This window comes from Mustelus asterias, chromosome 3 (assembly GCF_964213995.1).
Source record: "Mustelus asterias chromosome 3, sMusAst1.hap1.1, whole genome shotgun sequence".
NCBI lineage: Eukaryota > Metazoa > Chordata > Chondrichthyes > Carcharhiniformes > Triakidae > Mustelus > Mustelus asterias.
In genome coordinates this window covers 121,581,785-121,600,292 of record NC_135803.1, presented here as the reverse complement: position 1 = coordinate 121,600,292, position 18,508 = coordinate 121,581,785, and the positions used below count along the sequence as shown (strand labels likewise).

At 40.8% G+C, this 18,508-nt stretch overlaps 1 protein-coding gene across 3 annotated transcripts in view; it reads right to left on the bottom strand.

The window, feature by feature from the left end:
• adamts9 (ADAM metallopeptidase with thrombospondin type 1 motif, 9) overlaps positions 1–18,508 on the bottom strand; it is a 282,624-nt gene that overhangs the window by 140,112 nt on the left and 124,004 nt on the right. For all 3 annotated transcript variants that reach the window (XM_078209509.1, XM_078209510.1, XM_078209511.1), the window contains exons 27-28: positions 17,691–17,852; positions 10,964–11,140 (exon numbers count right to left, since the gene is read on the bottom strand). In XM_078209509.1, coding sequence (XP_078065635.1) covers positions 10,964–11,140; positions 17,691–17,852 — 339 coding nt within the window. The remainder of the gene's footprint in view (positions 1–10,963; positions 11,141–17,690; positions 17,853–18,508) is intronic.

The window sequence follows — 18,508 nt, the reverse complement described above, 5'->3', positions numbered from 1 at the left end:
TAAGAAAGCGATAAAGAAAGGAAGGATAGACTGTGAAGCTAGGCTAGCAATTAATATAAAAAATGATAGTAAAAGTTTTTATAAATATATAAAAAGGAATAGAGTGGCTAGAGTGAATGTTGGACCCTTGGAGGACGAGAGGGGGGAGTTAATAGTGGGAAATGAGGATATGGCTGAGTCTTTAAATAAGTTTTTTGTGTCGGTCTTCACGGTGGAGGACACAAATAGTTTGCCAAATATTAACGATAGAGGGTTGGCAGCAGGAGAAATACTTAATACAATTAATGTTACCAGAGAGGCAGTGCTGGGTAGACTAATGGGACTGAAGGTGGATAAGTCCCCGGGTCCGGATGGAATGCATCCCAGGGTATTGAAAGAAATGTCAGAGGTAATAGTGGATGCGTTAGTGATTATTTATCAAAACTCGTTGCATTCTGGGGTAGTGCCGGTTGATTGGAAAACGGCTAATGTTACGCCGCTGTTTAAAAAAGGAAGGAGACAAAAGGCGGGTAACTATAGGCCGGTCAGCTTAACGTCTGTAGTAGGGAAAATGCTGGAATCCATTATTAAAGAGGAGATAGCAGGGCATCTGGATAGAAATGGTTCGATCAATCAGACGCAGCATGGATTCATGAGGGGAAAGTCGTGCTTGACGAACATGTTGGATTTTTATGAAGATGTGACTAGGGCGGTTGATGGAGGAGAACCGGTGGATGCGGTGTTTTTGGATTTCCAAAAGGCGTTTGATAAGGTGCCCCATAAAAGGCTACTGAAGAAGATTAGGGCACACGGAGTTGGGGGTAGTGTGTTAAAGTGGATTGGGGACTGGCTATCCGACAGGAAGCAAAGAGTCGGAATAAATGGGTGTTTTTCCGGTTGGAGGAAGGTAACTAGTGGCGTGCCGCAGGGATCGGTACTCGGGCCGCAACTATTTACCATTTATATAGATGATCTGGAGGAGGGGACGGAGTGTAGGGTAACGAAGTTTGCAGACGACACAAAGATAAGTGGAAAAGTGAATCGTGTGGAGGACGGAGAAGATCTGCAGAGAGATTTGGACAGGCTGAGTGAGTGGGCGAGGATATGGCAAATGGAGTATAACGTTGATAAATGCGAGGTTATACACTTTGGAGGAAATAATAACAAATGGGATTACTATCTCAATGGAAACAAATTAAAACATGCTACCGTGCAAAGGGACCTGGGGGTCCTTGTGCATGAGACGCAAAAGCCCAGTCTGCAGGTACAACAGGTGATCAAGAAGGCGAATGGGATGTTGGCCTATATTGCGAAGGGGATAGAATATAAAAGCAGGGATGTCTTGATGCACCTGTACAGGGCATTGGTGAGGCCGCAGCTGGAATACTGTGTGCAGTATTGGTCCCCTTATATGAGGAAGGATATATTGGCATTGGAGGGAGTGCAGAGAAGGTTCACCAGGTTGATACCGGAGATGAGGGGTTTGGATTATGAGGAGAGGCTGAGGAGATTGGGTTTGTACTCGTTGGAGTTTAGAAGGATGAGGGGGGATCTTATGGAGACTTATAAGATAATGAGGGGGCTGGATAGGGTGGAGGCGGAGAGATTCTTTCCACTTAGTAAGGAAGTTAAAACTAGAGGACACAGCCTCAAAATAAAGGGGGGTCGGTTTAAGACAGAGTTGAGGAGGAACTTCTTCTCCCAGAGGGTGGTGAATCTCTGGAATTCTCTGCCCACTGAGGTGGTGGAGGCTACCTCGCTGAATATGTTTAAAGCGCGGATGGATGGATTCCTGATCGGTAAGGGAATTAAGGGTTATGGGGATCAGGCGGGTAAGTGGTACTGATCCACGTCAGATCAGCCATGATCTTATTGAATGGCGGGGCAGGCTCGAGGGGCTAGATGGCCTACTCCTGCTCCTATTTCTTATGTTCTTATGTTCTTAAGATCCTGGAATCATGCATTAGAACTTAGTAAGAATATCTCCTCAGTTAATTTACTACATAAGAACATAAGAACTAGGAGCAGGAGTAGGCCATCTGGCCCCTCGAGCCTGCTCCGCCATTCAATAAGATCATGGCTGATCTTTTTGTGGACTCAGCTCCACTTACCTGCCCGCTCACCATAACCCTTAATTCCTTTACTGTTCAAAACTTTATCTACCCTTGCCTTAAAAACATTCAATGAGGTAGCCTCAACTGCTTCACTGGGCAGGGAATTCCACAGATTCACAACCCTTTGTGTGAAGAAGTTCCTCCTCAACTCAGTCCTAAATCTGCTTCCCCTTATTTTGAGACTATGCCCCCTAGTTCTAGTTTCACCCGCCAGTGGAAACAATTTCCCTGCTTATACCTTATCTATTCCCTTCATAATCTTATATGTTTCTATAAGATCTCCCCTTATTCTTCTGAATTCCAAAGAGTATAGCCCCAGTCTACTCAGTCTCTCCTCATAAGCCAACCCTCTCAACTCCGGAATCAACCTATTGAATCTCCTCTGGACCCCTTCCAATGCCAGTATATCCTTTCTCAAGTAAGGAGACCAAAACTGTACACAGTACTCCAGGTGTGGCCTCACCAGCACCTTATACAGCTGCAACATAACCTCGCTGTTTTTAAACTCCATCCCTCTAGCAATAAAGGACAAAATTCCATTTGCCTTCTTAATTACCTTCCGTGTTGCTCACCAGAAGAAAATTACAAAAATTATGAAGAAAGCTTTGTAATGCTTGTTTATTAATTCCAAAACAATATGTCAGAGAAAGAGTATTCTGTCATGATTTCCAAGGGAAAATGGAAAAAAAGGTTTTGGGGGCAATCTTACCAGCTCATCCCACCCCGGTGGGGGGGGGGGGGTGTGTTTGCAATATCCAGGGGGTCGGGGGGGACGATCGTCTCGGGAGGACAGCTATCGCGGGAATGGGGAGAAGGCAGGCAATATCAAGGGGGCGGAGGTGACTGACAGATCTCGGTTCTGTGCAACAGAACAGAGATCTGCGCATGCGCGATTGTGCACTGTACTGTGAGCAGCCAGCTTTCTGGCAATCTTAGGCACCACCCTCTCTCTACTGGTGGGAAACAGATCGTGCATCATTTCTTGCACCAAGGGGAGAAAAATATCATTTGTGGCCTTGCCCAAAAAAGATCAGAAACTTTCCTTTTTTTAATGCTCGTTCGGCACTTTTAATATCTTTGGTAAGATCGCCCCCCTCTCTAATCTAAACACAAGATTAGACCTTTTTGATTTGGCAGATGATTTGTTGTGGAAGTGTCATATGGATCTATTACAAGAACTGTATTGATCTATTGCTTTACCAAATGATAATATTAAGTGTGATTTATCACTAATGGCTTTTCACAAGGAAGCAGCTGTTACATCTCCTCTGAAATTACACATGCTCCATCTATTCCAAGCGTACCAAAGCAGAATATTGTCATACTCCATACCCAGATGTGAAATCTCCAGGATGATCGATGAAGAAAGCTGTGAAACCCGATGATGTTAAAAATGAGCCCGAGACATTATCTTCTATTATTCCAATTACTGGCCTCAGCTCATCCAATGGCGAATCTGCTCAAATATATCCTCAAAGCTGAAGGAAACCTTCCAACTGTTTGGATTTTAAAATAATTGAGTGTGGGGGTTTTCATTATGGTTCTTGGTTTGGAAGATACATCTTTCCAGCATATTACTGGGAGAGTGTTACGCTTTATTTTGTTTTGTATTTTACTGTCTGACTTAATTGCTGAAATTACTCATTACTGTTGCTAGAGTCTCTGTTGGAAGTGGTTATTATTACCATGAAATCCCGAAGGGCAAAGTTAATTTGCTATTTATCTCTCAACTCAATAGCCTGATCCTGCCTTCCCCCATATCCTATGATCCCCTCTCCCTCAAGTACTATTTCTAGCTGCTTTTCGAAAAGATTCAGGGGTCTATCATACCCAGATCCTATTCCTGTAACCTCACATATATTTAAAAATTCTAAGTCCAGGGCGGGTGGGAAAACGGGAGAGTTTCTCACCCATTTTCTTGGGCGAGTTCAAATTCAGAACTTTGTGCATTTAGTGCATGAAAAAATGGGCTAAACCATTCCTTGCCTGGAGGGAAAGGGGCAGGGCTTAAATGGCCAGCCAGCCTGCTGTAGCAGCAGAGTTGCACATGTCCAGACCTTTGTGATTGCACATGCACAATGGCAACCAGCAGAGGCTTGATTGGTCTGAGAGTGATCTTCCAGGCCTCTGCTGCTATAGCCGGCCTCGCCCTCCCCTCCCCCAGCCCAGACCGATCGCAATGCAGAGTCACAGCAGGACCCACTCCTTACCCGACTGGCCTGCCTTGGCCTGGCCCTGCCCCTGTAGGCCCTGCCCAATGCCACTGCCCGGTGGGCAGTCTGGCACTGCCCAAGGGGCACCCCCATCCTTGCCCCAGGCTGGCACTGCCCAAGGGGCACCCCCATCCTTACCCCTGACTTCCCTGGGGAGGCCTCAATGGCCTCTGGTTCAAATGGCCTCTGGTTCTACCGGTGAGGCCATCATGACTAGTCCCCGTTTGTGGGAACCATATGTGATCCTCGCTGGAAAGAACCTCTCCCGGCAAAGCCGCAAAGGCAAGTGAACAATTCCATCCCGGGCTCATTAAATCCCCATTTGAATGCGAAATACATTCAAACTTGGTTTAAATAATTTATTCAGCCTCTCACCGGAAATGGGTATGAGGCTGAATGTGCCAGATATCCAGTGCCGGTAAGATCACAAGAGGCAGGAAATCGGGCACGAACCTGATTTCTCGGCTCTCGCACCATTTTCCTGGCTTTCCCCGCTGATCGGAAGTGTTAAAATCACCCCCTCAATATTTTGGCTTCATTTGCTTTCTGTGGTAGTGAATTCCACAGACTTACCACTCGCAGGGTGAAGAGATTTCTCCTCATCTCTGTCCTAAACCATTTACCCTGCATCCTCAGACTGTGAGCCCTGGTTCTGGACAGCCCCAACATCAGCAACATCCTTCTTGCATCTACTCTATCTAGTCCCGTTGGAATCTTTGTGTTTGTAACTTCCTGCCTGGACACCCATTAGAACCTTCACCCATGTCATGTATAGATAATTTTTAAAAACTAATTCATGGTATGTGTAGGTTAGGGGAATTAGAGAGGTAAATATGTGAGTTTTCAGGGATACTCCATCGGGAATTGACGCAGCCCTGCTGGGTTGAATGGCCTCCTTCTGCACTGTTAGGGATTCTATGATTCATGCTGAATGTTTTATCCAGAGACAGTTTTCAGAGAGTTTAAAATAAGAGTAGCCACTTATTGTTATACCAACTAAATGTTTATTGGACAATTGATCACAAACAGCAAGATATTAAATGACCACTTAATCTTTTTTTTAACTGATTTTGCATAAAGCAAGATTCTTTGCTCCAAGAGATCTCCCTGATCTTCATTAAAAGTATCTTGGGATTTTCAATGCCCACCTGACCCATGTGACTAGGCAAACAGTTTAAGGTCTCAAGCAATGCAACTGCAATAATGGGGCGGCATAGTGGTTAGCAGTGCTGCCTCACAGCACCAGGAACCCGGGTTCAATTCCCAGCTTGGGTCACTGTCTGTGCAGAGTCTGCACATTCTCCCCGTGTCTGTTTGGGTTTCCTCCGGGTGCTCCGGTTTCCTCCCACAATCCAAAAGATGTGCTGCTTAGGTGCATTGGCCATGCTAAATTCTCCCTCAATGTACCCAAACAGGCACTGGTGTGTGGCAACTAGGGGATTTTCACAGTAAATTAATTGCAATGTTAATGTAAGCCTACTTGTGACACGAATAAATAAACTTTAACTTTTAATGCTGCACTGCCTCAAAATTGCACTCCATTGTTATATCAAGATCATGTGCTCAAAATCAGGAATGCAACTCAATGTATCAATAATACAGATAATACAGGTATAATAGTACATTGGATATGAGTTATTTGTACAAAAAAATGTGCAATTTCTGTTGACTACCTAATAACTGCCAGAGGTAACTGAAACCTCTTAGCACGAGTATTGATGCCACACAGAATATACCCTGTGCAATAGGTTTCTAAGATATCACACAGGAGAGTGATCACACATCAGCTTAGTCACGTTACATGAGAACAGGCTGTTTGACTTGTTATTAAGGAACTAGGATCCCCGTGCTCTGATATTGAACAAATTCTTCAAATTATGAAATGGATAACACCACATTCAACAGAACTTGAAACACTGAGATGCAAAATACTCTCTATAATTCCCCACATAATTTAATGGCTCTGATGATGATTTGTAAAATGCAGGTGAGTGTCAGAAAGAGCTTAGAGCATAAAAACATTAGGGGGCGTGCTGGAAGAGGAGATAGTGAGATAAAAATCAATCTCTAATTTCTAAAAGCGCAGTGCAGAATGGCACGGCAACACTCAATTTTGCTCTAAATTCAAAGCTACGTTTACATTGCGGCAGCAGAAGAGAAATTCCCCATGGCAACTTTAGTAAGCATCAATCTGCAGAAATGATATTTGCAGAGTTTTGTACCTCTGCCAAAATTGAATCGTATTCCCAATAACTACTGTATCCATTAATAAGTAATTCTTTTTATGTTTAGTCATCATCATTAGCTAGAATAATTTTTAAAGTAATGATATTTTATGGGTTAAGCTATCAATACTCAGGATTAAAGACGTGTTTCGTGAATTATTAATTTTATTCAACAGAATATAGGTAGCTAGAGGACTCAGAATTGGTTAATTTAAATGAATAGACATTCAGACAGGATCTACTGCAGGTGTGTAAATCTCCCTAGCTGCTTTTCCTCTATTTGCTAAGCAAAAACAGCCAATACACTAGTACGTCTACCTCTGTATTTCTCCAACGCTCCTCTTTCTCATTAATTCTAAGATAAACAGAAAATTGTTTCTTTTAAACTGAATGATTTCTTGGACATATTTTGCAAAAAAAAGGTAAAATATTAAAGCCACATAATGGTTTTTAATTTTTATCACATGCATTCTGCAACAGATGGCCCAACTTCCCATAATTAGTTGTACGATGTTTACAACACGAACAACAAACATCAGAGTACCTTTTTATTTTCACATGGGTAGTAATAATGGATCCCATGCTCTCTATATAACCCACCTGATTTGATTTCGATATGGGTGATATAAGTGGAATCTGATATGGCTTATTAAGCTATCATGATGGCGAAGACGGAAATGTACCCCATTGTGCTTACAATAGGTTTCATACAAATAGGACCATTCAGCAGCACAGCAGAAAACAAACTCACAGCATTATTTCCTCAGCAGTTTTGACAGACTGTTACAACTTCATATTTAAGAAGGCTCATATTAGCCAAAATTTTAGATAATGTTTGTAAGGGTGTTAATAATGACCTGCAAGGATGCAAAAACTAATGGACTTCTGACTAAGTGATGTTATGAGCAATTTGGACAATACTAAATACTGCAGGGAGTTGCTTGAATTTGTACTTAAGACATCACCTTGAATTATTGCAAACATCCATTTACTTTGTGGCTCACATAAAACACTTCTACAGTAAGTAAATCCCCAAATAAAAGCAAAAACAAGTTGCTGTGGCACTAAGGATTCAGTTCCTTAATGCTTGCAATGTCTTACTGATAAAACGGCATAATTTAAAGAGCCATTAAAAAAATCAATATATGGCAGTACATTTTCTCTGTGTCAGTGTTTGGCATCAAATTTTAAATGAAGTAGTGTGCAAATAAATTATAATATCTCAAATGTATATCAAAATGGTTCAATTGCATATTGTGAAGAACCACCGCAAATTCATCCACAGAAAGTACAGGTACTGGTAATGAAACTGCCGCCCCAATTTCATGAAAATTGGAAAATATTTTAAAGTTTTCTAAAGCTATGATGAAATGGATAACACCACATTCAACAGAACTTGAAACACTGAGATGCAAAATACTCTCTATAATTCTTTGCTTGAATAAGTACATGTGCTTTGAATACTATTCATCATAACTTGTAACAACACATTATGTGACAGCAAAGTACAGCAAAAGTCTGACCAAAGTCTTCAGCCACATCACTGATGTGTTCATTTGCATTCAATTCACTACTTAAATATATATCACCTAAAAAGACAGCACAGCATTGCACCAAATGTATTTTTAGAAGGTATTAACCAACAATAATTGAACCAAGCAAGGATCACTAGACAGCGGTAAAGGAGTGAGTAGATTTGTCTGTAGTGTAATTGCAACCCTTTATTTATATCCGCAATGTAAGCTGTTTTCACTTTCAATTAGATTCAAATTTATATACTAAATGACAAATCAGCTCTATTTGTGTGAAAATTGTATTATACAAAGTAAAAGTTATTTAAGAAAATCCATTATAGAGATTAACATTTTCACACTTATCATGCATTGGCCAAAAACTTTCAAAACTAGATTTGGATTTTCAGTGATATTTCTGCAGGAGAGGATGAACAAATAGATTTTTTTCTGCATTTAAGATTAAATTTACACTGTAAAACATAGTTTAATATTTAGGTTTAATATAAACCTGTTAACTGTACAGAACTCTTTTGTACATATTATTAAAGCAAATATATAGAAGATACATTTCTGTGGATGTTGGCAATTTAGCACCAGAATTCTCTCAAAAGAAAAAACATAATTAAACATTTCATCTGCTTAGAATATGTCACAATAATAATATTTACTGTGCACCATAAAATATTTTCACATTTTAAATGTGAGCAAATACTTCATTAATAAATTAAGCTCTTTAGCAATATGTACATTATTCTTTAGTATTGTAAATGCTTAAATTGCCAGGGTATCTAACATATAAAAGCAATTATCCAAGACAAATAGTGTTGATAATACTTTTACCCAAATTTATAAACTATGAAGACAGTAAAACACTAGAAATATGATTAATAAAGTCTCTGATCCATATATACCACTGATGGAGAATCTTATGGAAGAGAGAGCCAAAATGATGCAATAAAATGTAAATGTCGCTGCAAACTAACACTACCTTGTTTGCAAATAGTTAGCACAATTATCTTACTACAGAAGAAGTTTCTCCTTTTTAGCACCTGTATGTTATTTATTAATGTGCATTTTGCAGTAAAGGGATTGCTCAATATGTGTGCATTGCTGTCAGGGATCATGGCTCACCAGCAGCAGAAACTCAAAATTACCCCCTCCCCCCACCCCACTTTTGTAATTCCACAAATTTAGTTTCTTACATCAATAAGGGTGTCTATCCCATTAAAAGGTATCTGATCATAGCAAGTTGTCTGATCATAGCAAGGTAGCTTATGAGTTTGGCTAGAATTAAACAGAATACAATCTACTGAGGCCACAGGTCAGTGTTTATGAGTTTATTCATCGATACGTAGATTAAAAGAAAATCCACCTTACCCAAAATTGGAAGTCACCAAGGCTAATACTTTCCACTGTTCAGGGTAAGGTGCATGGACATATTTACAGTTTATCCATGTTTACCTGTATTTTGAATGCAATCTCCCTATGAATTTTCAGATGTATATGTGCAAATTGGCATTATGTTCTGATTTATTATTTGCGGGTATGCACAGGCAATTTAAATAGATAATGTAAAATAACAAGGAAACCAGGTAAGCTCAGTGTGCATAATTTCTCCCCAAACTCAACAAATGTCACATTGTTCAGACCTGAGGCAACTTAAAAATTACCAAGACAGGAGGTGGGATCAAGAAAAAAACAATTCTACGCTCAAAAATGAGTACATCTATTTGCAACTTTGGATTACAAAACAAAAATGTAATTGGCTATGCAGTCACTTACCTGCTGTGAACATTCTTATCTGTGCACACATCATATTAACCAGTAACAAATTTGAATGGCAGCATTAATGGGGCTGTACACCAGGCCACAGTTTTAAATGTAAACACATAGAGGAGCACTACACATATTTATGTTCTCAAATAAGCACCTAAAAATAAGAAGGTTAAGCTATGCCCGAGAATTGTATCAGAAAATTCCCTTATTAAAATGCTGTTTTTTTATGATATTGAGGTGATAAGTTGGTGTTCAAGTACAGAATGAGTAGTGATACATGATCAAATCTAATGGTCCTTCCTAGCCTAACTGGTTTTTGCTAAGAAACTGGAGGACGGTAAAAGGAACTCGCCTCAAAGGCAATTCGAAATTACTTCCTTAATTATTGAACTGATGCATTCTGTCCTATCGACACAAGGATGGTTCTAGTAGACCAGTCCAACGACAAGCTGCCTGTTCAATAGCTTGGTCAGAGTTTGATGGAATGTTTGCAAGTTACTGTAGGGCTATATACTTGTTAGAGAGATATGTTGAGTTCAGAATATGACATAGAGCAAATAGTATCTTAGTCTTTGGTAAAAGGTTTTGAAGCCGGGTTAAAATGGAGGGATGCATTCAGCTAAGTAGGGGTAAAATTCAATTTTGTCAGGAGTGGATCAGCTGCCTGTTCTCCAACTGGCCAATTTTCATTTCCATTTAAATCAATCTACTTCCACCCATTTTTCTCCTCTCCTGAAGTTGATTTTCACCCCCACAGATTGGTGACAGGGCCATAGACTAACAAGCCTTACATACCCTAACATAAATCTAATACCGCCTGTCCAACAACAGGACAAGGGCTAGTTAGAACCTTAAGCCTACTAAATATAGTAACATACAAGCTCCCAGATTGTTTTGTATATATATATAAAAAAATATTTTTGCACCAACTGCCTGTGATTTGAGGTACATAACTGTGTACTGTATATTACTGGCCTTCATGTTATGAACAGCAGCATGGATTCAATTAGGAAATAATAAATGTAAACTCACAAAAAGGTGAACATTTACAAGACTATACCCTGGCATTAAGCAGAACTGTTACAAACTGACATATCCACAGACTGATGAACTATGTTATATAAATAGAAGGGTTATCGTACCGAGCTCCAACGACCTCTGTGCCAGACATCATCAGTAGGGCAAGCTCGAGTATTGCATTGTTCACGATCAGGAGGTTTGTCAAGAATTTCACAGTTCTGATCACTTAGTCTTTGACCATTCGGAAGCTGACAAATAACTAATCTTGTTCTTGCTCCGCCACCACACAGCTGGGTGCACTATAAATTTAACACCAACACCACATCCATTAAAAGGTGATAATTTTGCATTAATAAAGGACAGAAAAGGTGGGTGAAATAGTTGCGTTCAGAAATTAAAGAAAGCAACTCGGAAATGTCAAGAGTTGGAAGTAAAATAATAGGTAAGAATTTTTAAGTTTATTTATTAGTGTCACAAGTAATCTTATGTTAACACTGCAATTAAGTTACTGTGAAAATCCCCCAGTTAAAGGTTCAGATATTTTTTTCTGTTATAAAGCCTTTGCAATTTTAATGTACCTGGAACAATGTCTAACTTTTTAATTGATGTGGAGATGCCGGCGTTGGACTGGGGTAAGCACAGTAAGAAGTCTCAGAACACCAGGTTAAAGTCCAACAGGTTTATTTGGTAGCAAATACCATAAGCTTTCAGAGCGCTGCCCCTTCGTCAGATGGAGTGAAAATCTGTTCTCCAACAGTGCACAGAGACACAGAAATCAAGTTACAGAATACTAATTAGAATGCAAATCTCTACAGCCAGCCAGCTAATTTATTAATACACCGTGGCACAGTGGTTAGCACTGCTGCCTCACAGCGCCAGGGACCCAGATTCGATTCCTGGTTTGGGTAACTGTCTATGTAGAGTCTGCATGTTCTCCCTCTGTCTACATGGGTTTCCTCCGAGTGCTCTGGTTACCTCCCACAGTCCGAAAGATGTGCTGGTTAGGTGCATTGGCCATGCAAAATTCTCTGAACAGGCGCCAGAGTGTGGCGACTAGGGGATTTTCACAGTAACTTCATTGCAATGTTAATGTAAGCCTACTTGTGACACTTATAAATAAACTTTGAACCATTCTATCCCAGACCAGGTGGGTGCCCAATGTGCAATGAGAAAACAGAGAGAAGCTTGCTCAAAATTGGTCAAAATAGTTCTAATATACTGAGTGGGCAGATCATTTCTTTAGCTGAATGTAGTGTTCACAATATGGCGTGTACAATATGAATCTAGTGCTTGTTAAGTACTTTCTATTTTATGACCGTTCCATCATGACTAAGAATGGGTAATTAATGAACTCATAGGACAATCATTTATGTGACAATTCATGCAAGAACACATTTTTTTCAATAATCAAGGGAAACAACAGCTATTATCAGCTGTGAAAGTTTCTCATTATCAGACATGTAGAGATACAAAGAGAACAAAGACCAAGGAATAAAGTAACGTACAGCACAGGAACAGCCCCTTAGGCCCTCCAAGCCTGTGCCAATCATGATGCCCTAACTAAATTTTAAAGAAATGTCTGCCCTTACTTGGTCCATATCCCTCTATTCCCTCCCTACTCATGTACCCATTAGAAGTGAGCTACATACATACAAAGAACAAAAAACAAAGAAAACTACAGCACAGGAACAGGCCCTTCGGCCCTCCAAGCCTGCACCAACCATGCTGCCTGACTTAACTAAAACCCCCTACCCTTCGGGGACCATATCTCTCTTTTCCCCTCTCATTCATGTACTTGTCAAGACACCCCTCACCGTATCCGCTTCCACTACTTCCCCCGGCAATGAGTTCCAGGCACCCACCACTCTCTGTGTCAAAAATCTGCCTCGTACATCTCTTTTAAACCTTGCTCCTCGCACCTTAAACCTATGCCCCCTAGTAATTGACTCTTCCACCCTGGGAAAAAGCTTCTGACTATCCACTCTGTCCATACCTCTCATAATCTTGTCGACTTCTATGAGGTCTCCCCTCAACCTCCGTCGCTCCAGTGAGAACAAGCCAGGTTTCTCCAACCTCTCCTCATAGCTAATGCCCTCCATACCAGGCAACATCCTGGTAAATCTTTTCTGTATCCTCTCCAAAGCCTCCACATCCTTCTGGTAGGGTGGCGACCAGAATTGGACACTATATTCCAAGTGCGGCCTAACTAAGGTTCTATAAAGCTGCAACATGACTTGCCAATTTTTAAACTCAATACCCAGGCCGATGAAGGCAAGCATGCCGTATGCCTTCTTGACTAACTTCTCCACCTGCATTGCCACTTTCAGTGACCTGTGTACCTGTGCACCCAGCTCCCTCTGCCTATCAATACTCTTAAGGGTTCTGCCATTTACTGTATATTTCCTATCTGTATTAGACCTTCCAAAATGTATTACCTCACATTTGTCCGGATTAAACTCCATCTGCTATCTCTCCGCCCAAGTCTCCAACTGATCTATATCCTGCTGTATCCTCTGATGGTCCTCATCGCTATCCGCAAATCCACCAACCTTTGTGTGGATACGTTAGGGAACTATGTGTATAAGAATGTCTGATGCAAATAGCAATGTATCAGCAGGAATATGCTATTCAGTGCTTTGAGTCTGATCTGCCATTCAATTACATCACGGCTGATCATCTCAATTTACTGGCCTTGCATCTAAATCCCTTGATAATATCTACCCCAACAAATAGAAACTGATCTCTACCGTATAAATTTGAATCAACCCCATATCCACAGAATGCTTCAAATTTCCTCTGTCCTTCGCACAAAAATATTCTTAATTTTAAAATTGTGCCGTTTTCTTCTGGATTCCTCACTGAAGAAATTGGTTCTTTGGGGGCGATCTTACCAAAACAATTCTAAGTGCCGAACGAGTGTGAAAATGGGAGAGAGTTGTGCCGATTTTTTGGGCGAGTTAAAAATCCAATCTTATCACACTCTGAGGAAAAAATGCAGCAAGATCTGTTTCCTGCCAGCAGGGGAAGGGGTGGGACCTATGCGCACCCAAAAGCCAGCAGCTTACAGCAGAGGGCGCCATTGAACATGCGCAGATCTATCTGCTATCGCTGGGCTCTGCAGCCGATTGTTGGCCAAACCATCACCCTCCCACATAGGCCGGCAGAACACCACCAGGGAGTAAAGGCCTAACCCGCCCAATTTCTCTTTGTAAGGCAAACTCATCATCTCTGGAATCAATCGAGTGAACCTCCTCTGAACCTCCTCCAATGCAACCACATCTCTCATCAAGTAAGGGACTAAAACTGTACACAATATTCTAAGTGCGGTTTCACTAATGCTTTGTACAGTAGCAGCAACACTTCACTACTTTTATAATCTATCCCTTTAGCAATAAGTGCCAAGATTTCCTTTGCCTTCCTTATTATCTGCTGTACCTACATACTAGCTTTCTGTGAGGCATGTACAAGAACACCCAGATCCCTCTGCTTTGAAGCATTACAAAGTTTCTCTCCATTTAGATGATAGTGTTTTCTACCAAAGTGGATGACCTCACACTTATATGTGTTAAACTCCATCAGCTAAATTTTGCTCTAGTCACTGAACCCATCCATATCCATTTGTAAATTTCTTATTTCCTCATTGTAACTTACTATCCCATCTATTTTAGTGCCATCTGCAAATTTGGCTATGGTACCTACTTTCCCTACATCCAAGTCATTAATATAGATTGCAAATAGTTGGAACCCGAGGACCGAACTCTATGGTACTCTACTAGTTACATCCTGCCAACCTGAGACAGACCCATTTATCTCGACCCTCTCCTTTCAGTTGGTTAGCCAATCCTCTATCCAAGTTAATCAATTACCCCTAATCCCATGTGGACTAACCTTGTGTATTAACCTTTTGTGCTGCACCTTATCAAATGCTTTCTGGAAGTCCAGATATACTACATCTACAAGATCCCCATTATCCATCTTGCTTGTTACATTTTTGAAGAACTCCAGCAAATTAGTCCAACATGATTTACCCCTCATAAAACCATGCTGACTCTGATGGATTGTATTTTGACTTTCTAAATGTCCTGTTATTACTCCCTTTATAACAGATTCTAACAATTTCCTCACAATAGATGTTAAACTAATTGGCCTATAGTTCCCTACATTTTGCCCTCCTCTCCTTTTGAATAAGGGCATTATATTAGCATTTTCCAATCCACCAGAACCATTCTTGCATCCGGAGAATTTTGGAATATTGTAACCAATGGATCCACTATCTCCAACACCATTTCCTTTCAGACTCTAGCACATAGACCATCAGGCCCTGGGGATTTGCCTGCCTTCAATCCCAATTGTTTGCTCAGTACTTTTTCCCTAGTGACGATGATAGTTCTAAGTTCCTCCTTCTGCATTTACTGTTATTTTTGGGATGGTACTCATATCCATGAAAACTGAGGCAAAATATTGATTCAGTGTCTTAGCTATTTCTGCATTCCCCACTATTAGATCCCCAGCCCCATCTTCCAAGTGACCAACATTGACTTTAGCTACTCTCTTCCCCTTTATGTACTCATAGAAGCTTTTGCTGCCTGCTTTTATATTTTATGCCAGTTTACTTTCATAATTTACCTTTGCTTTTATTACTTTTTTAGTGACCCTTTGTTGATCTTTAAAAGCTTCCCAATTTTCCACTGTGCCACTAGCCTTTGCAATATGAATGCCTTAGTTTTTGTCTTTATGTTATCCATAACTTCCTTGCTTCGTGTAGGTGTCTTTTACCCCCTCTTGCCACCTTGCCTCCTCTCTGGAATGTATTTAGATTGGGAAGACTTGAATATTTCCTTAAATATCCGCCACTGCTCATCAGCTGTTCTATCTTGTAGTCTTCCTGTCCAGTCCACTAGGGCCACATTTATCTTCATGCACAAGTAATTTCCTTTGTTTAAATCCAGAATGCTAGTGTGGGACTCCAGTTTCTTACCTTCAAACTGAGTTTGAAATTCTAGCATGTTATGATCACTCTTCCCTAGAGGATCCTTAACTATTACATCATTTATTAGCCCTACCTGATTACAAAGACACAAAGACTGGAAGCATTGTGAAATGTTATGAGGATGGTCTTGAACTTCAACCGGATATAGACTAGTTAGTGAATTGGGCAAAAAAGCGGCAGATGATGTTCAATGTAGAAAAGTGTGACGTGATTCATTTTGGCAGGACGAAAGTGCAGAGACAGTATAAATCAAGATAGAAACTTTTAAAGAGGTACAGTAACAATGGGACATTGGTGTATATGTACATAAGTCATGGAAGGTGGCAGGGCATGCCGAGAGACCAGTTAATAAAGTATATGGTATCCTGGGTTTTATTAATAGGGGCGTTAAGTACAAGGGCATGGAGGTCATGTTGAGCTTGTAGAGGACACTAGTCAGGCCTCAACTGGAGTGCTGCATCCAGTTCTGGATGCCATACTTGAGGATGTGAAGAAATCAGAGGTGATTAACAAGATGATTCCAGGGATAAACAATTTTAGTTGTGAGAATATATTGGAGAGCGTTTGGGTTTGTTTACCTTGGAGAAAAGAAAGCTGAGAGGAGACTTAATAGAGATATTCAAGATCTGGAGGGGTATGGATAGGGAAAATAGTGAGAAACTGTTCTGTCTCAAGAATACATCAAGAAGTAGAGGGCACAGATTCAAAATAATGGGCAAAAGGAGAAGTGATTCAAGGGAAAACTTTTTCACCCAGAGATGGTTGGACTCTGGAATAAAATTCCCGAGAGAGTGGTGGAGGCAGGTTCAAACAAGGAAATTGGATTGCTATCTGAAAAAAGCATGTGCAAGGTTATGAGGATAAGGCAGGGGAGCAGGTAGAATGTTCTTTCAGGAAGCCTGTACAGACTCGATGGGCCAAATGGCCTCCTTCTGCACTGTAAGGATTCCGTAATCTAGTTCTTTCAGGTCTCAAGAAAGAACCCATGGGCTTCCCCTGTCCCAGCCCTCTGCCCTTCTTTTCCATCTGCAGTTCCTATCAAACCCTTGTCTTGAAGAGTTATCTTTGCTCTGGTGACCATTCCCTTGGCTACTTACTTGGCTGTGATCCAAGACAGGACTTAGATTCATCCCCAGTGCACAGTAATATCAACATATTGTTTCTCATTCATGGTAGACTGAGAAAGTAATGTACTTCATTGTCAAAATGTCTTCAAAAGGGATGGAAAATCTTAGTGGGCTCATCAATTTTTCCTTGTTTGCTGAACTTCCCAATATAATTGAATGTACAGCCCTTACTTCGGTAAGCACTTGAACAAATCCCATTTAAAAGATAGGACACTATATAATCTGATTTAATTCCTTACTTTAATGCTGGGATTAAACTAATAATGCAAAGATAGTTTCATTTGCAGTACTTACTCTGCAACTTAATAGCAGGATATTATATGCACGTTGCACCTCTATATCTTAAAATGGGCAGCACGGTGGCACAGTGGTTAGCATTGCTCCCTCACAGTGCCAGGGACCTGGGTTCAATTCCCGGTTTGGGTCACTGTCTGTGTGGAGTCTGCACATTCTCCCCCGTGTCTGCATGGATTTCCTCCAAGTGCTCCGGTTTCCTCCCACAGTCCGAAAGACATGCTGGTTAGGTGTGTTGGCCATGCTAAATTCTCCCTCAGTGTACCCGAACAGGTGCCAGAGTATGACGACTAGGGGATTTTCACAGTGACTTCATTGCCGTGTTAATGTAAGCCTACTTGTGACTAATAAATAAACTCAAATCTCCATTTTGTCAATGAATCAGATATCATGCTTCAAAATAAAAGATAAGAAAACGATTAGAAGAAGTAACACTACCTCTCCCCAGCTGCCATAAATCCACTGAGGACAAGGACCGGATTCACAAGATCTCATTTCAAGAGGTTTAGCCTGTTCAGCACAGTTATTGGTATCATATCCATCTTCATCTTGGCAGACCACAACCCGCCGTTGGAACCCTCCAGCACAAGTACTAGAACACTACAAAAAGAAACAAAACAGGAATTGAAACAGTATTGAACCAATCAAATAACAACAAGCTTATTCGATGTCTACATATCAATGGTGGCTCAGTTGTTAACACACTGGCCTCTGCTTCTGGTTCAGCACTCCAGGGCTTGAGCACAAAAATCAAGGCTGATATTCCAGTGCAGTACTGAGGGAGTACCGCACTGTCAGAAGTGTTGTATTTCAGATGGGATGTTAAACAGGGCTGGCTGTTCAGGTGCCTGTAAGAGATCTCATCGCATTATTTTGAAGGGGAGTCACCTCAGTGGCCGTGACCAATCTTTATCTTGAAAAAGTACTTAATTGGCAATAAAGCACTTTGAGACATCTGCGAATAGAGCTGCATGAATACACATCTTCCTTTTTTTTCTTTAAGTAGCTTGGTGTCACATTTCGTTTGAGAATACACCTTTGACGTGCTTTGGGATGTTTTGCTATGTCAGTGGGGTGATTTAAAATGTTGGCTGCTGTTCATAGAAGCGAAGCCTATTATCCTCATATCTGGGCAGGGATCCTGTCAATGACAACAACTGCACACTGTAGAAATGAAACATCTCAACATGCAGTTGTTTGTCCAAAACTCTACCTTTGACTCCTTGGGTCTTCTGAATAAGCATGTGAAAGTCTTT